Genomic DNA, 21511 nt, shown 5'->3' with positions numbered 1-21511 from the left:
AGTATCTGCTTTATCTGTGTGTATATCAGACATCCCAACTCTCCCTGATTGTAATAGCAACTCCCTGATGCCAGCAAATGGAATGCAATCTCCCTGAAACTCCAAGTACCATGATCCAATGTGGCCCAAATCCGGAAAAGTGTTTCTTTAAGGAATGACTTTAGTTGCTGCCTGGGACATGCATCAGTAACCAAAAAGCCCCCACTGATTTAAATTCAACAAAACACAAATACTACCTTATTTACTGCACGTAATTAAACTTCGTATCCTAAAATATTTAAGCATTCAACAAGCGTACGATCACTGGAAAATAGGTTTGTTGTATGTGGTTGTGAAATAAAGCTACTTTTTTTAATGTGACTTTAGTGGGAAAAGTCTCTATCTTATTTAAGGTTTCAAGGTGTCCAATATATAACTGGGAGGGGGAGGGTGGCGGTGCAGTAGCGGGTGAAGCCACCTCCCTGAAATGAGTTTTTGCAGGTTGGGATGTCTGGTATATGTGCATGTGAGTGTAAACGTGTGTGTGCATCTGTATGTGTGCGTTTGTGTGCGTTTGTATGTATATGTGTGGGTATGTATTTTTTTTTTTTTAAACAATTTTTTATTGAGGTTGTGCGCATTATACAACATCAATTGGAACAACATAAAACACAGTGAATCATGAGACAATAACTCTTACAATTAGCTTTGAACAAACAGAAAACCACATGGAATATTTTTATGAATTAGCATTTTGAACCTCTATTTTGTATTATGTCTATAGTTAATTCCTCATTGATAAAAGAGGTCACTCTTGGACCTGCGAAACCTAGATTACACTATAAGGAGGAAATTAGATTTTGAATTGGTCACTCTTGGACCAGATATATGAAAAAAAAGGGGGAGGGATGATCAGCAGACAAGAGCTGCTCGATAAGAAGATAGGGAAGGGGATTGGACCTTTAAACACTTATTTCAAAGACAGGATGGAGTACTTACTGGTAAGGATCTGTCATAAAGGATGCGTGTGCACTAAGGTCCCTGACTGACTAGGAAGGTAAAAAGTAGGTTTAATAGGGAAATCACTGAGCTAGAAAGGTAAATAAACTAATATAACTCTGGAGGATATAAAATCTGTCTAAGGGAAGTTGCATATTATAGTACAGGGAAAGAACATAATTAGCAGGCTTTGGAAAACAACATCGCAGCAGATTACAGTATATAAGCATCTTGCACCTCCAACATATCACAATTTTATACACACAAGTCTAAGGTATAAGCTGTTCATACACCCAATGTGTAAAGCTAAAGGCATGGTAAATTTAACAAAAGATGAGGTATGATGGGTGATTAAAATCTATTTTATCTAAGTTATTAGAAAATGCCTTAAAAGGAGAGTATCTGTTAGCTAAAGGTAGGCAAAAGATTAGTGTAAAAGCAACTAAGAGTTAGCACTGGGAGTTAAATCAAAACACTATAGCTAGGTGCCTAATTAAAACATGCTAGAATATGCTATCTATAGGTGCCATCTCATTATTGATATGCGTTCAATCTAAACAATCAGCGTTTGAGAAGAAAAAGGAATAAATCCTTGCTAAAGGCATCCCCATATACAGAACTCAAATAAAGATGTGTATATTCATGTAAAAAGGCTAGCTACCTCTCAGCCACTTAGCAGGTACACGCCAAGCCCACAACCAGCAGATAAAAAGGATGTATTATGTTATAAATCAGTGCAAATATTAAAGTCCAGAAAAGATCAGTACTGGCAAAGTATTAAGGACTCTGACCTCCCATTTGGGGCAAGACAATTCAGAAAAATCCCCGGATGCCCCAAGCAGGAGCCGGCCGCATCCCCCGACCGGGACACCGGAGGTAAGTGGAAAATAGTTAGTTCCCCATAAGGAGTTGATTTAGAGATAGGTAGCTGAGGGTGAGGCAGGCACACCATCTCTGGGATCCAAGCGGCATGCAAACTGACGTGGTTTTGTGGGGTTGCATCGGAGTCATGTAGATGAACCGCGGTGGGTGCTTCAGGACTGTGTACAAAGATTGCTGCTATGGTGACATCCGGAGACTGCCCAGGCACTTCTTGTAACCTAGTTGAGATCTGGTGTGCAGGTAAATGATGAACATCTGGGTTAATGACCACATGTGTAGCTCGTGGCGGTCGGGCGCCATCTTTGGAGCAGGCCTCTTTAAGACAAGCTGTGAGTTCTGCGAATTCAATGTCCATCTTTCTCCCTAGATCAAAGAGCAAAGCTTCCATAGTCAGTTGACAGTCCTCCATCCTGTGGGTCAGTATATAAACAGGCCCGTTATACCTGGAAGGCCGGGGGGGGGGGGGGGTTAGATAATGAATGATAGGCCGCTTCCTTACTCGATTTGTCGTAAAAAGTAAGAATCCTAGATGCGTCTGTATCTCAGAGGGGAATATATCAGTTTGAGAATAAGATTATTCTACACGCCTAGGTTTTCTAGAATAAAGCTGCAGAGCTTGATTAGGCTGAAGGAGATTGTGCAGGCTCAAGTGTGGGTAGCGGCCCTAAGTTGATACTGGCTAATTCAGGTCCTGGGCGATATTATTTACTCGTCTTGATTCCGTTCAGGAGTGCAAAGAGAGAAATAGTAGATTGCTGTAGGTTAAGGATAAAACAAGATCCATATAATCTCTGAAATTTATAGATTAGAGTGAAAGCCTCAGGAGCTTCATAAAAAGCGACCGATCATGGCCTCTTCTTAGCCACGCCCCCGGGTATGTATTTTTAACCCCTTTACTGCCTGCAATTTCAGAGAAAAGCGTGCCTAAAATACCAGATTATTTTTTAGCATTTTGGTATCTCCATTTAAACAGAAATATAGCCTTTTTTTGTTTGTTTGTTTTTTGTTTGTTTTTATTTACCTCAAAACTATAAATTTGTTTAAGTAGACAACCCAAGGTATTGATCTAGGCCTATTTTGGTATATTTCATATCACTATTTCACTGCCAAATGCAATAAATTAAAAACAAATTGCACACGCCTTGAGTTTTTCACTGAAATTACATACTGCATTGTGTACTCATAACACAAATGGTTGTAAAAGGTTCTCTGGGATCCTCTTTTCCATTGCCTTTTGGTAATTAGAAGACCACTAATTGCAGCTGTGCACCACACTTCTGAAATTCCCAGCAGTGAAGGGGTTAATCATCTTGTAAGTTTAAAGGGACACTGAACCCAATTGTTTTCTTTCGCGATTCAGATAGAGCATGCAATTTTAAGCAACTTTCTAATTTACTCCTATTATCAAATGTTCTTCATTCTCTTGGTATCTTTATTTGAAATGCAATAATGTAAGTTTAGATGACGGCCCATTTTTGGTGAACAACCTGGGTTGTTCATGCTGACTGGTGGATAAATTCATCCACCAATGAACAAGTGCTTTCCAGGGTTCTGAACAAAACAAATAGCTTAGATGCCTTCTTTTTCAAATAAAGATAGCAAGAGAACGAAGAAAAATTGATATTAGGAGTAAATTAGAAAGTTGCTTAAAATTCCATGCTCTATCTGAATCACAAAATAAAAAAATTGGGCTCAGTGTTACTTTAATATTTTGTCTAGTGTAGGAATTAACCCCACCTGACACCTCCCACCACCTTATCCCTTCTACCTGATCCCTCCCAAACAGGTCTCTTCCTCCCTTCACCCACACTCCTCACCACCATTTTAGGTACTGCTAGACAGTCTACCAGTAAGCAGTTTAGAGCGTCTTCTTTGATTCTGCAGTGTAGGGATCCCTCCTCAACCCTCTAAATTTTCTTGATACCTCCCAAATAGTTCTCTTACCCTCCCATTATTGGCAGCTACCTTAGGTACTGGCAGGCATCTGGCTGTACCCAGTTTATATGTATTTTTTTTTTTAGTTATTTAATACATTAATTTATTATGTTTTTTTCTGTAGTTAAGGGTTCCCGTTCCCTCTCCCACCACCTTTTGATCATTATGTAGGGACAACCCCCTAATCCCCCCTTTTTCTGTAGTGTAGCAACCCATCCCTTCCTCTTCTTTCAATACATATTTGCCATAGTGTAGGGTCCCTCCATCCCCCTTCTGCCACTAAACGTGCCTTCCCCTTTCACACCTCTCACCGGCACCAATGAATGATCGTTAAAGTTAGTGACACAGATAGCATCACTGTCTGTAATGATCTTGCAGTCTGGCTTCATATGATAACAGAGCACTGATTATGCTTAATTACCATATGAAGGCAGATGCTGGAAACCCACAAAAAGCAAAGATCTACATTATGTAGTACGATGAGGTATGTACCACATGACAGATATACATCCATTTGGGGTAAAGGGTTAAAAGAAGGTTCTTTTTGTTCTTCAGGAATGTTATTGTAGAGCTTGAATTTTAATCTTTCATTAATCACATTTTTCATTATATTTTTAAATAATATCAGACGTTAAATTGAAAATGTTTTAAGTGCTTTGTTTTTCAGGCCCTGGACTTACTCCTTTAAAAGCCTTTTATTTCCTCCTGAAGCAAATTAGGAATATATAGTATATTTATATATGAGCTAATAATTACCAGCCTATCACTGTGTAAAATGTAACTGACTTACACCTAGATTTAGAGTTTTGCGGCCAAAGGGGTGCGTTAGCTACGCATATTTTTTTTCCCCGCACCTTTTAAATAACGCTGGTATTTAGAGTTCTCGGAAGGGCTGCGTTAGGCTCCAAAACGGGAGCGTAGAGCATAATTTACCGCCACTTCAACTCTAAATACCAGCGTTGCTTACGGTAACGGCCAGCTTGAAAAATGTGCTCGTGCACGATTCCCCCATAGGAAACAATGGGGCAGTTTGAGCTGAAAAAAACCCTAACACCTGCAAAAAACTGCAAAAAAGCAGCGTTCAGCTCCTAACGCAGCCCCATTGTTTCTAAGTCTTCACCTAACACCCTAACATGAACCCCGAGTCTAAACACCCCTAACCTTACACTTATTAACCCCTAATCTGCCACCCCCGCTATCGCTAACACCTGCATTATATTATTAACCCCTAATCTGCTGCTCCGGACACCGCCGCAAACTACGTTATCCCTATGAACCCCTAATCTGCTGCCCCCAATGTCGCCGACACCTACATTATATGTATTAACCCCTAATCTGCCCCCCCAACGTCGCCGCTACCTTACCTACACTTATTAACCCCTAATCTGCCGACCGGACCTCGCTGCCACTATAATAAATGTATTAACCCCTAAACCGCCTCACTCCCGCAAACCCTATAATAAATTTTATTAACCCCTTATCTGCCCTCCCTAACATCGCCGCCACCTAACTTCAAGTATTAACCCCTAATCTGCCGACCGGACCTCACGCTACTATAATAAATGTATTAACCCCTAAAGCTAAGTCTAACCCTAACCCTAACACCCCCCTAAATTAAATATAATTTAAATCTAACGAAATAAATTATTTCTTATTATATAAATTAATCCTATTTAAAGCTAAATACTTACCTGTAAAATAAACCCTAATATAGCTACAATATAACGAATAATTATATTGTAGCTATTTTAGGATTTATATTTATTTTACAGGCAACTTTATATTTATTTTAACTAGGTACAATAGCTATTAAATAGTTATTAACTATTTAATAGCTACCTAGTTAAAATAATTACAAAATTACCTGTAAAATAAATCCTAACCAATTAAACCTAACCCTACACTATCAATAAATTAATTAAATAAACTACCTACAATTACCTACAATTAAATCAACTAAACTACATTAAAAAAAAAAACAAACACTAAATTACAAAAAAAACAAACCCTAAATTACAAAAAATAAAAAAAGATTACAAGAATTTTAAACTAATTACACCTACTCTAAGCTCCCTAAAAAAATAACAAAGCCCCCAAAATAAAAAATACCCTACCCTATTCTAAAATAAAAATTAACAGCTCTATTACCTTACCAGCCTTTAAAAGGGCTTTTTGCGGGGCATGCCCCAAAGAAATCAGCTCTTTTGCTTGTAAAAAAAACCATACAATACCCCCCCAACATTACAACCCACCACCCACATACCCCTAATCTAACCCACCCAAACCTCCCTTAAAAAACCTAACACTAAGCCCCTGAAGATCTCCCTACCTTGTATTCACCCAGCCGGGTATCACCGATCCGTCCTCCAGAGGGTCCGAAGTCTTCATCCTATCCGGAGAGAAGAGGTCCTCCAGAGGGTCCAAAGTCTTCATCCAGGCGGCATCTTCTATCTTCTTCCATCCGGAGCGGAGTGGGTCCATCTTGAAGCAGCCGATGCAGAGCCATCCTTCCTCACCGATGGACTAACGACGAATGAAGGTTCCTTTAAATGACGTCATCCAAGATGGCGTCCCTCGAATTCCGATTGGCTGATAGGATTCTATCAGCCAATCGGAATTAAGGTAGGAAAAATCTGATTGGCTGATTGAATCAGCCAATCAGATTCAAGTTCAATGATCGGAACAGCCAATAGAATGCAAGCTCAATCTGATTGGCTGATCCAATCAGCCAATCGGATTGAACTTGAATCTGATTGGCTGATTCAATCAGCCAATCAGATTTTTCCTACCTTAATTCCGATTGGCTGATAGAATCCTATCAGCCAATCGGAATTCGAGGGACGCCATCTTGGATGACGTCATTTAAAGGAACCTTCATTCGTCGTTAGTCCGTCGGTGAGGAAGGATGGCTCCGCGTCGGCTGCTTCAAGATGGACCCGCTCCGCTCTGGATGGAAGAAGATAGAAGATGCCGCCTGGCTGAAGACTTTGGACCCTCTGGAGGACCTCTTCTTGCCAGATAGGATGAAGACTTCGGACCCTGTGGAGGACCTCTTCTTGCCGGATAGGATGAAGACTTCGGAACCTCTTCTGGACGGATCGGTGATACCCGGCTGGGTGAATACAAGGTAGGGAGATCTTCAGGGGCTTAGTGTTAGGTTTTTTAAGGGGGGTTTGGGTGGGTTAGATTAGGGGTATGTAGGTGGTGGGTTGTAATGTTGGGGGGGTATTGTATGGTTTTTTTTACAGGCAAAAGAGCTGATTTCTTTGGGGCATGCCCCGCAAAAAGCCCTTTTAAGGGCTGGTAAGGTAATAGAGCTGTTAACTTTTTATTTTAGAATAGGGTAGGGCATTTTTTATTTTGGGGGGCTTTGTTATTTTTTTAGGGGGCTTAGAGTAGGTGTAATTAGTTTAAAATTCTTGTAATCTTTTTTTATTTTTTGTAATTTAGTGTTTGTTTGTTTTTTGTAATTTAGTGTTTGTTTGTTTTTTGTAATTTAGTTTAGTTGATTTAATTGTAGGTAATTGTAGTTAGTTTATTTAATTAATTTATTGATAGTGTAGTGTTAGGTTTAATTGTAACTTAGGTTAGGATTTATTTTACAGGTAATTTTGTAATTATTTTAACTAGGTAGCTATTAAATAGTAAATAACTATTTAATAGCTATTGTACCTAGTTAAAATAAATACAAAGTTGCCTGTAAAATAAATATAAATCCTAAAATAGCTACAATATAATTATTCGTTATATTGTAGCTATATTAGGGTTTATTTTACAGGTAAGTATTTAGCTTTAAATAGGATTAATTTATTTAATAAGAAATAATTTATTTAGTTAGATTTAAATTATATTTAACTTAGGGGGGTGTTAGGGTTAGGGTTAGACTTAGCTTTAGGGGTTAATACATTTATTATAGTAGCGGTGAGGTCCGGTCGGCAGATTAGGTGTTAATACTTGAAGTTAGGTGGCGGCGATGTTAGGGAGGGCAGATTAGGGGTTAATAAAATTTATTATAGGGTTTGCCAGGCGGGCGTGAGGCGGTTTAGGGGTTAATACATTTATTATAGTGGCGGCGAGGTCCGGTCGGCAGATTAGGGGTTAATAAGTGTAGGTAAGGTAGAGGCGACGTTGGGGGGGCAGATTAGGGGTTAATTAATATTATGTAGGTGTCGGCGGTGTTAGGGGCAGCAGATTAGGGGTACATAGGGATAATGTAGGTGGCGGCGGTGTCCGGTCGGCAGATTAGGGGTTAAAAAATTTTATTAGAGTGGCGGCAATGTGGGGGGGCCTCGGTTCAGGGGTACATAGGTCGTTTATGGGTGTTAGTGTACTTTAGAGCACAGTAGTTAAGAGCTTTATATTCCGGCGTTAGCCCATAAAGCGCTTAACACCTGACTTTTTTCTGTGGCTGGAGTCTTGTCGTTAGAGTTCTAACGCTCACTTCAGCCAAGACTCTAAATACCGGCGTTAGGAAGATCCCATTGAAAATATAGGATACGCAGTTGGCGTAAGGGGATCTGCGGTATGGAAAAGTTGCGGCTGGAAAGTGAGCGTTAGACCCTTTCCTGACTGACTCTAAATACCAGCGGGCAGTAAAAAGCAGCGTTAGGAGCCCTTAACTCTGCTTTTGACGGCTAACGCAGAACTCTAAATCTAGGCGTTAGTCTTGTGAGGTCCTGAGTATAAATTTTAAATTTTCCCAGGGTTTGGAAAGCATACAATTCGTTAAGTTAAGTCACGGGAAAGGTGGACAAAATAATGTATCTCCATTTTGCAACATACTCATCTTTTGCAGTGATACGCATGCATCACTTCAGACACAATACTCGTTACCGCTGGATAAATGAGCAGGCACAGTGTTTGAATGAGAGTGCATGCATGTTACATGTATGCTTTTTATGCAGTAATAACTATTAATAGGTTCATTTTCGAATACAAGTACTACAATAGGAAATTAGTACATTGTATTACATATATAAATGTGTTCACAAGCAACCTCTATGTGCAAATGATGTTTGCTGCACATTTGTTTGCCCATCACAACAAATGAATCACATTGATCATTTCCTACTCTGTTCTTTTTAAGCAAAAAGTAACCAGGTATGACTGTGTCCCAATAATGAGAATTATTGTGCCATGTATAGGTTATATCTACCAAATCAAACTCATCTCTAATGGATCATGAGGAACTCAGTAAGGGTTAGATTAGAAATGGCACTCTAACTGTTCCAATAAGGGGTATATTGCAGCTCTTTGAGCACCTAGGAAGTAGTGAGTATTACAAGTTGAAAGTAAACGTGTTCACTTAAAGTGAAGGTAAACTTTGGTGAATGAAAGCCCGTTTTTTAAAAATACTATTAATAACAGGGGTACTTTCATTCATCAAAGTTTACAAAGCAGCCGTTTTGATTAAAAACTTACCTTTTTTTCTTTTCACAGCCAGAGCAGCTTCCCCCACATGGAGATCCTCTCTTCACACATCAGCAATGACTAATCCGGCTTCCTCCAATTACGGCTTTCCCCCCAGGCTAGTCATTGCCTGAGGCCATGCTGTGATTGGAGGAAGCCGGATTAGTCATTGCTGACCTGTGAAGAGAGGATTTCCAGGAGGGGGAAGCTGCTCTGGCTGTGAAAAGAAAAAAAGGTAAGTTTTTAATCAAAACAGCTGCTTTGTAAACTTTGATGAATGAAAGTACCCCTGTTATTAATAGTATTTTTAAAAAGCGGGCTTTCATTCACCAAAGTTTACCTTCACTTTAAGCACAATTGAATTTGACCTGCATTGAGTTACCATGACTTCAGAGCTCTGGTTAACTGTTACTCTTGACTAAAATGTAACAAATAAAAAATACATTGCACAGTGCTGTTACACTCATAATAACAATGTCTGTTAAAAATCATTTAAAAAAAATATTGCATAAAAAAGTTATAAGGGATAAAAGATATAAGATATCAGGTGTTGGAAAAAAAAGGCATGCAAAGGGATGCATACACACACATGCCTAAATATGTATATATATATATGTGTATATATAAATATATATAAATATATATATATATATATGTGTGTGTGTGTTTGTTTATATATGTGTACATAGGCATTTATGTATTTATATGTGTATATATGTATTGAAAGACACACACACATATAAATACATAAATACACATGTATACATATACAGTATATAAGTGCATTAAAGCTATTTGCAGTCAAGTAGCTGAAAACATGAAAAATAATATTTATGCAATATTTATATTTAATAAAGTGTTTAACTGCGTATGCACTGTAAATATTTCACATTCCAATGTTCTTCACATAGGGGAATATGTTATAAGTGTTTTTAAATAGATATCCCTATATATATCTGTATATATCTATAGGGTAGCCTCCATCTAGCAACGTTGACGCAAGAGTGCTAATTTGAACTCCACATATAATTTAGCCCTAAATGGAAGAAAAGTTTACAGTGCAATGTCCCTTTAACTTTGCCCAAATGCTATAAGGAAAAAAACTATATATTTGGTAACATTTCTTTAATACTGTTTTGCTTCTCTTGATAGGCTATCTTGAAAGAATTGATACTTAAGAATGGTGGGATTCACAGACATCAGAATGAGGGAATTTTCACAGCTAAGACTGCAGTCTGTTACTAGGTGAGCACTGAGCATCACATACTGATTTTTTTTTTCTTTCAGGATTCAGATACATACAATTTTAAACAACCTTCCAATTTACCTCTATTATCAAATCTGCTTCATTCCATTGATATCCTTTGCTGAAGAAACAGTAATGCACTACGAGAGCTAGCTGAACATATCTAGTCAGCCAATCACAAGAGACAAATGTGTGCACGCACAAATCACCAGATAGCTCCCACTAGTGTAGGATATGTATTATAATTATTATCAGTAATTTGTAGAGCGTCAATAGATTCCACAGCGTTCTAAACATGGGTCCAATATACACAGTGACAATTTCTAGGAGACAAAAGGATAGAGGGCCCTGCCAAGATTTTAACTGTTGTAAATCAGCTGGGCTCGTAGGCTAACATGCTAAGGGGTTCAAGGGGATGACAAAAAAAGGAGACTAAGATAATAAATGTTAGTGCATCCCTGAACAGTAGAGTTTTAAGGAGGGCTTGAAAGTTTGAAAACTAGGGGAGAGTCTTGAGGAGCGAGGCAGAGAATTCAACAAGATAGGGGCCATTTTAGAGAAGTCTTGTAGATGGGAAGGTGAGGGGGTAACAAAAGAGGAAGAGAGAAGGAGTGAAAGGGACGGGAGATAGAGTATCTGGAGACGAGATCTGAGATATAGGGGAAGCAGTGTTCTTGAGAGCCTTTAATGTCAGAGTCAGGATTTTGTGTTTATTCTTGTCAGGCTCACAAATATGCCTGCAACAAAACAGAGATTGGATTGGACCACAGCCACTGATTTAGCAAAATATTATGTAGTTGTAGCAAATTGTGTACAAAGAGCAGTTACATAAGCATTACCCCAGAGTAATGTGTAAAAGCACAACAGACACAACTTGCATTTGATTTAAGAATAATAGCTCACAGGTAGGTAAGGCTACACAAGCATTAACAGGGTGATAGTGATACAGCAACCTGACTGTGAACTAAATGTCAGAGAAAAATAGTAAAACAATATAAAGCATGATTCATGCGAAAAATAGAAAAATAAGTAATGGCCAAATATTACATAAGTATACAAGAAATGCGTATTGTAGTACCTGGTAATCTGATGTAAAAGGATTTAGGAAAAACAGTGTTTGCAGGTCAGCTCCGATGAAGCAGTTTAGCTTAGAGTGAGAAGCTGTATGGCGCTCTGCTTGGCGTGTGACGTCACAGAGGCGGCAGATCCGGATTGAGCTGTGTAAAGTTCTGACAGGCACAGTGAATTGAAACAGGCGTGATACTCTGGAGCTGGAGAGCTAATCAGAGTGCAGCTCAGTCAGTAGCAAAATGAACAATACCAAGCAAGGAGGTAACTGGGAGGCTGGTATTTATGGAGATCCTGAAGATTAGTTAAAGGGGCAGTAAGAAAGGCAAAAACCTGACAGGACTCCCCCCCTTAAGAGCAACTCCGGTGCTCAAGAAGTAGGACGGTCAGGGTTGCGTTGATGGAATCTGGAGATGAGTCTAGGAGCTGATATGTTGGATGATGGTTCCCAGGAGTTATGTTCTGAGGAATATCCCTTCCATTTAATCAGGTACTGTAGAATGCCTCTTCGTCTTCTAGAATCCAGGATGTTCTCTACTTCATACTCCATGTTCGGGTCAATAGAGACCGGAGGTAGGGATTGTCCAGTTGGATGATCACGTAGATGTTTATAAGGTTTAAGCAAAGATACATGAAATGTAGGGTGTATCTTGAGCATGGAGGGTAGTGTGAGACGGACAGCATTACAGTTGATGATGCGCTGGATGGGAAACGGACCTATGAACAGAGGTGAGAGTTTTCTTGAGGGTGTACATAAACGTAGATTTTTGGTGGAAAGCCACACAAGGTCACCAACAGAATAAGCAGGAGGAGGAATATGTTTTCGATCATAATACCTCTTTTGCACAACTTTAGCAGTATCAATGGTTCGTTTGATGGTGGCAAAGTTGGTGACAATGGAGGAAGTGAGATCTGAAATATGTGGGTGATCAGGAATTTTTTCGGGGAGAAATTGAAAATTGGGGTGGAACCCATAATTAATATAGAAAGGAGTCTGTTTGGTAGTGGAATGTACAGTGTTGTTGAAAACAAATTCGGCATAATGAAGGTATTGGGACCAGGTGTTTTGCGCAGTATGACAATAAGAGCGTAGAAACTGTTCCACCCACTGATTGCAGCGCTCAGTTTGCCCGTTAGTCTGTGGATGGTATGAGGAAGATAATCTTTTCTCGATGCAGAACTGTTCGCAGAAGGCAGTCCATAGGGCACTGGTAAATTGCGATCCACGATCTGTGAGGATGTTAGAGGGCAAGCCATGTAATTTAAATACGTTAGTCATTAGTAGTTGTATGGTTTCAGCAGCAGTAGGTAACTTGTGATATGGAATCAGGTGAAGCATTTTGCTGAATAAGTCCACTACAACTAGAATTGTTGTGTAATTACTAGAGTTTGGTAAATCCACTATGTAGTCGAGAGCAATGTGCTGCCATGGCTTATCAGGAGTAGGAATAGATAGTAACAAGCCGTAAGGTGGTCTTTTAATCCTCTTTGTAGTAGTACAAACATAACAGGAGTTAATGTACCTGGTCACATCAGATGTTATAGTTGGCCACCAATAGGATCTGATAATTAGTTCCTTGGTTTTAGTTATGCCACAGTGTCCCCCCAAGGGTGAATCATGAGCAGATTTCAGTAGCTGGTTACGAAGTGATGGTGGGATGTATATCTTGCCCTGGTAGCAGTAGAGACCAGCTGAATTTTTGAGTAATAAGTTAGTAGGTAATGTTGTGTCTTTAGTTTGTTCAGTCCGTAGGTATGTAGTAGTGTCAGCTGAGAAGAGAAGAATGTTTTCCTTGGGGATAACCAATTGAGGGGTAGGGGAGTGATGTTCAATACCTGGCAAACGTGATAGAGCATCTGCCTTTCCGTTCTTATTGGCAGGCCGGTAAGTGATGAGGTAGTTGAACCTAGAGAAAAACAGATTCCAACGTACTTGACGTGCTGAAAGGGTTCTGGTGGTCTTGAGGTATTGTAAATTACGGTGATCAGTATATACTATGGTGGGTGTAGTGGAGCCTTCAAGTAAGTGTCTCCATTGTTCAAATGCTGCTTTGATTGCAAGAAGCTCTTTTTCTCCGATCGGGTATTGTCTCTCTGCGTCTGTTAGAGTCCTGGAGTAATAGGCGACAGGATGTAGAGGTTGTTGGAATGCATCTCTTTGTGACAAGACTGCACCGAGAGCGAAATCAGAAGCATCGACTTCCAATACAAAAGGTAATTCTGTGTTAGGATACCTGAGTATTGGGGCTGTAGTGAAACTTGTTTTAAGATGGTCGAAAGCATTTTGTGCGTGGGGTGTCCATGCAAATTTGATGTTCTGTTTGGTTAAATTAGTAAGAGGTTTTGCGAGCATGGAATAGTTCTTAATAAACTTCCTATAAAAGTTTGCGAATCCAAGGAAGCTTTGGACCTCTTTCCTAGTGGTTGGAATTGGCCAGTTCAGAACTGCTTGGATTTTATTATTATCCATGCATATGCCTTTCTCAGATATAATGTATCCTAGGAAGGGAATGCTGTTGGTATGGAAGATACATTTTTCTGCTTTCACAAATAATGAATTACTTTGTAGGCGTGTGAGAACTTGGCGGACATGATTCTTATGTTCAGCTAGGGTTTTGGAGAAAATGAGAATATCGTCCAGATATATAACTACAAAGGAATCCAAAATATCTTTGAAAATGTCGTTGATCAGATGCTGGAAAGTGGCAGGAGCATTGCAGAGACCGAATGGCATGACGACATATTCAAACAGCCCATACCGTGTACGGAATGCCGTCAGCCATTCATCTCCTGCCCGCATTCTGATCAAATTATAAGCTCCACGGAGATCCAGCTTGGTAAAAATTTTGGATCCCTGTAGACGCTCTATTAATTCGGATATGAGGGGTAAGGGGTAGCGATTCTTTACAGTAACTTTGTTCAGTTGTCTGTAGTCGACTATCGGTCTGAGCGAACCATCTTTGTTTTTCACAAAGAAGATTCCAGCGGCGGATGGAGAGGTTGAGGGTCTGATGAAACCCTTTTTTAAGTTATCATCAAGATATGTTCTTAGGTGTTGTAGCTCGGGTTTAGACAGTGGAAAAATATGTCCGCAGGGTATGACTGCTCCAGGAAGCAAATCTATAGGGCAGTCATACGGTCTGTGTGGAGGGAGATTCTCAGATTCAGTTTTACTGAATACATGAGAGAATTCCTGATATTCTGGGGGAACAATAGATATGTGAGAATCTGTAGATGGCTGTAGAAGTAAGTGTGGATAACAGGTGGATTTACAGTAAGTAGAGTTAAATTGAATTGTAAGTGAGGACCATGAGATACAAGGGTCATGTTGCCTGAGCCACTCTAAGCCTAAAATTAGAGGGAAATCAGGGGATGTGATTACATCAAACTTAACAAATTCCCTATGGTTACAGGGGGTTGACATGAGAATAGGAATGGTTTCATATAAGACAGGTCCTGAGGACAAAAGTTCACCATCTATACCCCTTAAAGGAACAGGACACAATTTCTTGAGAAGGGGTATTTTATTTATGTTACAGAAATTCACATCCAAGTATGATAGGGCGGCTCCTGAGTCAATAATCCCTTGAACGTTCACTCGTGTTTGGTCCCACTGTAATACAAGAGGCATATTGCAGTAATGGCTAGATTTTAGTACAGTTTTAATAGAACAAGAGGGTGTGTTTTGCTTACCCATTTTCTGACGGGGAAGATTTGGACAGTCTTTTACCCCATGATCATCTGCGGCACAGTACATGCATAAGTTCAGAGACCTACGTCTTAGCTTCTCCTGAGTACTTAGGGGTCCCCGCAAGAAGGCTATATCCATTGGTTCCGGTAGGGGTTTAGAATATGTATTGACAGAAGTTGGTGTAGGTTTGTGCCTAGGGTGTAAATCATGGTAGGATCTTTCGTGATGTCTTTCCCTAAGTCTCCTATCAATGCAAATGCTGAGGTCTATGAGCTGTTCTAGGGTTGGTGGTATTTGAGTGCGTGACAACTCATCCTTAATGGCCTCAGAGAGTCCTAGCCTAAATTGGTTACGAAGGGACAAGTTGTTCCACTGGGTATCAGGGGCCCACCTCTTGAATTCTGCTATGTAATCCTCTACCTCTCTTTTCCTCTGCTTTAGGGACCTCATAGCATTTTCAGCAGTTTGTTGTTTGAAGGGGTCCTCATAAATTTGTGCTAAAGCAGAGAAAAAGGAGTCTAGAGAATTAAGGATATCATCATTCTGTTCAAGGAAAGTATTTGCCCATGCTCTGGGCTCAGCTCTGAGATAGGAAATTGTGGTCATAACTTTTACCCTATCGTTGGGGTAAGTGAAAGGCTTAAGGGTAAACAATAGGTAGCATGAGTTTTTAAATTCTCTAAAGACCTTTCTGTCCCCAGAGAAGGGTTCTGGATAGCTGATATGCGGTTCTTGTGGGGGGGGTTTCCTCTCCACAACATCTTTAATGTACGTTTCTAAGTTGTCATTTTCTAACTTAAGTGTGTTAAGTCCTTCAGTAAGGAGATCAACTTTAGTGGTAAGTGTTTGTATGTGAGATGCCATTTCAGTTGGGTCCATTTTATTTTTTATGGCTTGGTATTTCTGTCAGGCTCACAAATATGCCTGCAACAAAACAGAGATTGGATTGGACCACAGCCACTGATTTAGCAAAATATTATGTAGTTGTAGCAAATTGTGTACAAAGAGCAGTTACATAAGCATTACCCCAGAGTAATGTGTAAAAGCACAACAGACACAACTTGCATTTGATTTAAGAATAATAGCTCACAGGTAGGTAAGGCTACACAAGCATTAACAGGGTGATAGTGATACAGCAACCTGACTGTGAACTAAATGTCAGAGAAAAATAGTAAAACAATATAAAGCATGATTCATGCGAAAAATAGAAAAATAAGTAATGGCCAAATATTACATAAGTATACAAGTAATGCGTATTGTAGTACCTGGTAATCTGATGTAAAAGGATTTAGGAAAAACAGTGTTTGCAGGTCAGCTCCGATGAAGCAGTTTAGCTTAGAGTGAGAAGCTGTATGGCGCTCTGCTTGGCGTGTGACGTCACAGAGGCGGCAGATCCGGATTGAGCTGTGTAAAGTTCTGACAGGCACAGTGAATTGAAACAGGCGTGATACTCTGGAGCTGGAGAGCTAATCAGAGTGCAGCTCAGTCAGTAGCAAAATGAACAATACCAAGCAAGGAGGTAACTGGGAGGCTGGTATTTATGGAGATCCTGAAGATTAGTTAAAGGGGCAGTAAGAAAGGCAAAAACCTGACAATTCTGTAGGTAAGAGGAAGCCAGTGAAGGAATTGGCAGAGAGGTAAAGCAGAGAAGTAACGTGTAAGGAAGATCAGCCTGGCAGAGCCATTTATTATGGATTTTAAGAGAGATAGACGGGAGCTAGGGAGAGGATGGAATTGCAATAGTCAAGGCGGGAAATGATGAGAAAGTGGATTAAAGTCTTAGAGGCCTATTTATCAAATGTCTGTCGGACCTGATCCGAAAGTGCGGATCAGGTCCGACAAACATCGCTGAATACGGAGAGCAATACGCTCTCCGTATTCAGCATTGCACCAGCAGCTCACAAGAGCTGCTGGTGCAACGCCGCCCCCTGCAGACTCGCGGCCAATCGGCTGCCAGCAGGGAGGTGTCAATCAACCCGATCGTACTCGATTGGGTTGAAATGTGGCGAATCCTGTCCGCCTGCTCAGAGCAGGCGGACAGGGTTATGGAGCAGCAGTCTTTAGACCGCTGCTTCATAGCTGCTGTTTCTGGCGAGTCTGAAGACTCGCCAGAAACACGTGCCCACAAGCTCCATTCGGAGCTTGATAAATGGGCCTCTTAGTTGTGACTTGTGTGAGGAAGTGGCAAATATTGGAGATATTTTAAGGTGGAGGTGGCAGGAATTGACCAGTGAGTGGATGTGGGGAGTGAAAGAGAGATCTGAGTCAAGTGTGACCCCAAGACATTGGATATGTGGGGTTGGGGTAAAAATGTTATTATCAACAGTTAGAGAAAGTTGGAGGGTAGAGATTTTGGAAAGGGGGGGGGGGAGAATAAGGAGCTCAGTTTTGGAAAGTTTTAGCTTAATGTAGTGAGAGGACATCCAGGATATTAGAAAGACAGTTAGTGACATGAGTTAGTATGGAAGAGGATAGGTCTGGTGCAGAGAGGTAGATTTGGGTATCATCAGCATAAAAATGATATTGAAACCTGTGGGACTTTATTAAAGAACCTAAGGATGAGCCTTGTGGCACCCCAACAGAAAGTGATAATAGGTCATAGGATGCACCAGAGAAGGCTACATTAAAGGTCCGGTTAAATATTAAAGGTCTGATTAAACATGTAGGAGGAGTACCATGAAAGGGCTGTGTCACAGATGCCTAAGGATTGGAGGGTTTAGAGCAAGAGAGGGTGGTCAACAGTGTCAAAGGCTGAAGACAGATTGAAAAGGATTAACAGTGAAAAGTGGCCTTTTGATTTTGATGTAATTATGTCATTAGAAACCTTAATGATTGCTATTTCCGATACGCGCCCCTCCACTGGCGGAATTCAGCATTGAACACGAGTGCTATTTTGCGCTCACGTGCAATCCCGCCCGCGCACAGCCAATCACGCGTGGGCAGGAGCTGTCAATCTCTCCGGTCGGACTATACCGGGGAGATTGAAATTCGCCACTTTAGAGGTGGTGAAAGGTTCTCTTGTGAGAACCTGCAGTCGTATTCGGTCGAAAGGCTTGTGAAGCCTTTGATAAATCGACCCTTTAAAGCAAATAAAAGGAAAGTAGAATTAATGTAATTGGACTATTAAATAGTAAACTACTGTGCAATGGGTGAGTGACCATCTAACAGATGTTTTATACATTTCTGTATACTAATAGCATTACCCAAAACTGTTTTGAGTTAATATTCTATTTGTATAGTTTAGAGGTTTTTTCATACATCTTTCTCTGTTTAGGTTCTTGGTGTTTGCTTTGCTGGTAATCCTGTTTGCTGAGAACGTTCATTCTGTGAGTATGTTCATGCCTGTCTCAATTAATGTGGAGTATGATAAAATTAAATTGATTCTCATTCAAAATGATTCTCAATATTATTGTTACTTAATAACTAAATAGTTGTAATTTTCACATTTCATTTAATGAGCATTCAGAGGTGATTTCTCAAAACCAACCCTTTTTGGGTTCCTATTATCTATTGCATGCTGATGAGAACCAGAGGACATTCTTTCTCATACACATTTTGTCCAGCACCTAAGCATCAATGTTGCGTGTGTCAGAATATCACCACAGCAATTTTGCAGCTGCTAGAAGGTTACAAGTAATATCGCTATAGTAACATAGTAGATGAGATTGAAAGAAGTCCATTAAGTTCATGCTATACGGATCCTAACTAGTTTACAATAAATAAATGATTTGCTTAAAAGAAAGTAAATGATTTCTACTGCAGTCATGATTGTAGAAATGGTGTAACGTCTTGTTAACCCAATGCATTGTTGCCCTCTCAGCTATCCAATAGGCTGACCCTATCTCTAATGCTAACAAAAAAATAAAATGAACCCTAAATTAAAATATAATTCTAAGACAAATTCCTATATCTAGTTTCTAACCATAAACCTTTATAGCAAACCTTAACATTAATCCCATTCCTTTTAACTATAATAATAAACATTCTAGAGGAAAATACAGTGGAATCTTGTAGGCTTTGAAAGGATGAGGTTATCACCTGCTAGATAATTACAGAGACATTGTACAGCCCCAATTCCAAAAAGTTGGGACAGTATGGAAAATGCAAAAAACAAACATAAAGAGTAATTTCACTCTGTACTATATTAAAAACACATTATTAACACATTATTTGATGTTTTACTTTGTGAATTTAATGTATTTTTTAAAATATACACTCATTTCAAATCAGATGACTGCAACATATATATATATATATATATATATATATATATATATATATATATATATATATATATATATATATATATATATATATATATATATATATATTTATACATACACACTTCTTATTCCTCTTATTTATTTGGAATAACCATTATATTTTACAGGGTGTCAGTTAATGCATGGTACAAAAAGAAAAATGTTTCAAAGCATGATTAACCTATACAGATGGAATTTGGGGTCCGGTTTTCTTAAAAAATGACTGACAGGCAAGGTAGTGGTCTGCAAAGACCAAAAGGGATAGAGATATTGCTATACAAGATTATGTGTCAGACATGAGAAAACTAAATAGTAGCTTTCCCTGGGCAAATTAGTTTTTAAAGATCTGGCAAAGTAAGGAAGGTAGTTTCTCAAGGTAGGTGGATTGGAAATGCCAACATTTTGCTCTAGGCCACTAGGCCAAACAAATATCATGAAGCAAATAATCTCACAAAAAAATCATCATAATCATCATCAAGCAGTTTGCACAATACATACCTTGGCTTGCTTTTCTTCTTTTTTAAAACTGTATTGATAACCTGCTCATGAGAGATACATTTAGATAATATTAACATGAAATGAAAGGGTACAGTTATAGAAAAGAGAAAGAATTGTAGCAGATATAAATGTAATATTTTTGTAGTATTTTTATCAGACAGAACTAGTACTGTTAATATGATGTGGTTACATTATAAATAGGATTATAGACGTAATTATTATTAAAATTATAATCATTTACTTAGATAGATAGATAGATAGATAGATAAATCTATTCCTGGCTGCTAGTCAGTGTCAGGTGGAGAGATTCCTTAAATGGGAAGTGACAGTGACAAAAATATACTTGGAAACAACAGGGGCCAGAGATGCAAGAGTCAGGGGAAGAGCAGGTAGCAGGCAAGGCAAGGCCAATAAACAATCCGAGGTCAGGGCAGGTGGCTGGCAAGGACAGGGTAGAACAAGGTACTAACTGACCGAGAACAGAAATAAGCTCTAGGTTGCTAGACACTGGCCAAACAAACAAGCAACGCAAAAATGGACTGACACTACTTATAAAGGCCATTAGGCATGGCCAGCAATAGGTGAGCAATGCAACATGTATGGTTACTTATATAAGTGCATAAGCAAAGTATTCTATGACGCTGACTATTAGGATACAACATGCATGCAGATAGTGAGTATGAGAACAAGAAAGGACACCTGCCAAATTGCTCAACCCAAAAACACATCTACGAGGGTGCAGCACATGAACACAGGCAAATGATCCCAGCATAGCCGCATGACCCAGATGACAAAGACAGACACCCACTGTCCCAGCGGGGGATATACCTGACAGATTGTGGCAATAATAGCATTCAGTCCATGCCAAAACAGAGATTTACCCTGGAAAGGGAGAGGAAGCAGTTTAGGTTTAGATGCCATATTAGCAGATTTTGGGGGCGAATTATCAAGCTCCAAATTAAGCTTGATGCCCCTGTTTCCGCGCGAGCCTTCAGGCTCGCCGAAAACAGCAGTTATGAAGCAGTGGTCTAAAGCGGTCTGAGGCTGCGGTCTTCAATCCGCCCGATTCTATACGATCAGGCTGATTGACACACCCTGCTAGCGGCCGATTGGCCATGAATCTGCAGGGGGCGGCATTGCACAAGCAGTTCACAAGAACTGCTTGTGCAATGATAAATGCTGACAGCATATGCTGTCTGCATTTATCGATGTGTGGCGGACATGATACGCTACATTGTATCATGTCCGTCCGCACTTTAATAAATCGGTCCCTAAGACTTAAGCCACAATGCTCATCTAGCTAAAATAGATAATGCAGCATTCTTAGCAAAAATCCAAATAATTTCAACTGCTGCATCACAAATAAAGGAATTTGATGTTCTCATTACATTAATGCAATCCTGAATCTCATCCATGCAACAATTACTGTAGACCAAAACACTAAAATATGGAAAGTTAAAAGGATCGCCTATGAAAATAATTTTAGTTTTTTAACTAAAGGATCATTAAAAGAGGAACTATCCTCTAAAGGAATAGTGGTAC

At 39.6% G+C, this 21511-nt stretch overlaps 1 protein-coding gene across 1 annotated transcript in view; it reads left to right on the top strand.

Annotated features, from left to right (window-relative positions):
• COL4A2 (collagen type IV alpha 2 chain) overlaps positions 1 to 21511 on the top strand; it is a 406346-nt gene that overhangs the window by 3138 nt on the left and 381697 nt on the right. The window contains exons 2-3 of the mRNA XM_053707783.1: positions 10357 to 10449; positions 18484 to 18535. Coding sequence (XP_053563758.1) covers positions 10385 to 10449; positions 18484 to 18535 — 117 coding nt within the window. The 5' untranslated portion in view covers positions 10357 to 10384. The remainder of the gene's footprint in view (positions 1 to 10356; positions 10450 to 18483; positions 18536 to 21511) is intronic.

The sequence above is a fragment of the Bombina bombina genome, chromosome 3 (assembly GCF_027579735.1).
Source record: "Bombina bombina isolate aBomBom1 chromosome 3, aBomBom1.pri, whole genome shotgun sequence".
Classification (NCBI taxonomy): domain Eukaryota; kingdom Metazoa; phylum Chordata; class Amphibia; order Anura; family Bombinatoridae; genus Bombina; species Bombina bombina.
Note: the sequence above shows the minus strand (reverse complement) of the source record. Positions and strands in the feature narration are given on the sequence as shown.